At 81.4% G+C, this 722-nt stretch overlaps 1 protein-coding gene across 1 annotated transcript; it reads left to right on the forward strand.

The window, feature by feature from the left end:
• Positions 1-165: 165 nt before the first annotated feature.
• On the forward strand, positions 166-710 carry MNEG_6844 (hypothetical protein; the record flags this gene model as incomplete). The annotated part of the gene is made up of 1 exon (XM_014044686.1): positions 166-710. A coding segment is annotated over one exon (545 nt), but the record flags the coding sequence as incomplete, so codon positions are not given.
• Positions 711-722: the final 12 nt, after the last annotated feature.

The following is a 722-nucleotide window of genomic DNA, read 5'->3' on the forward strand; positions in this document are numbered from 1 at the left end:
CCCGCCTCCGCCGCCGCCGCCGCCGCGTCCGGCGCGTGCGGCCGCTGCGCACCCGGACCCGACGCCTCTGACGGCGACGGCCGCGGCACGCACGCGGCCGCGCTCGTCGCCGGCGAGGTGAGCGCGGCCAGCGGCACGGCCGGCCTCGCGCCCGGCGCGCGCGTGATGGGGCTGCGGATTGCGGACTGCCACTCTGGGCAGCTGTGGGCGGGCGCGGCGCTGCAAGCCATGGGGTACGCGCTGCGGCAGGGCGCCTCCATCATCCTGGCGCCATGGACGGATGACGGGCAGCCGCTGCCGGCCGCCGGCGATGGCGGCAGCGACGACGCAGCGGCCGCGGCCGACGCCGCCGCTGCAGCGGGCAACAGCACGTCGGGCGCCGCCGCGCCGCCGGGGGCCCCGCCCACCGCGCGGCGTCTGTTGTTTGAGGACGCCGTGTCGCCGCTGCGCCGCGCGGGCGTGCTGCTCATCGCCGCCGATGTCGCCCGCCGCCGCGGCGGCAGCGCCGCACCCGCTGCAGCCGCGGGCATGGGCGCGGACGCGACTGCGCCCGTCGCCGGGGGCGAGGGCCTGCCGTGCGCGCTGGCGGCGGACTTTGACAACGTGATCTGCGTCGCCGCCGCGGACGGCCGCGCCGGGCGCGCGCCGGCCGCGAGCCTTCTGCTGCCGGGCGCCGGCCTGCCGTCGGCCTACGTGGGCGGCGCGCACGCGTCCGCGAGCGG

This window comes from Monoraphidium neglectum (genome assembly GCF_000611645.1).
Source record: "Monoraphidium neglectum strain SAG 48.87 unplaced genomic scaffold scaffold01153, whole genome shotgun sequence".
NCBI lineage: Eukaryota > Viridiplantae > Chlorophyta > Chlorophyceae > Sphaeropleales > Selenastraceae > Monoraphidium > Monoraphidium neglectum.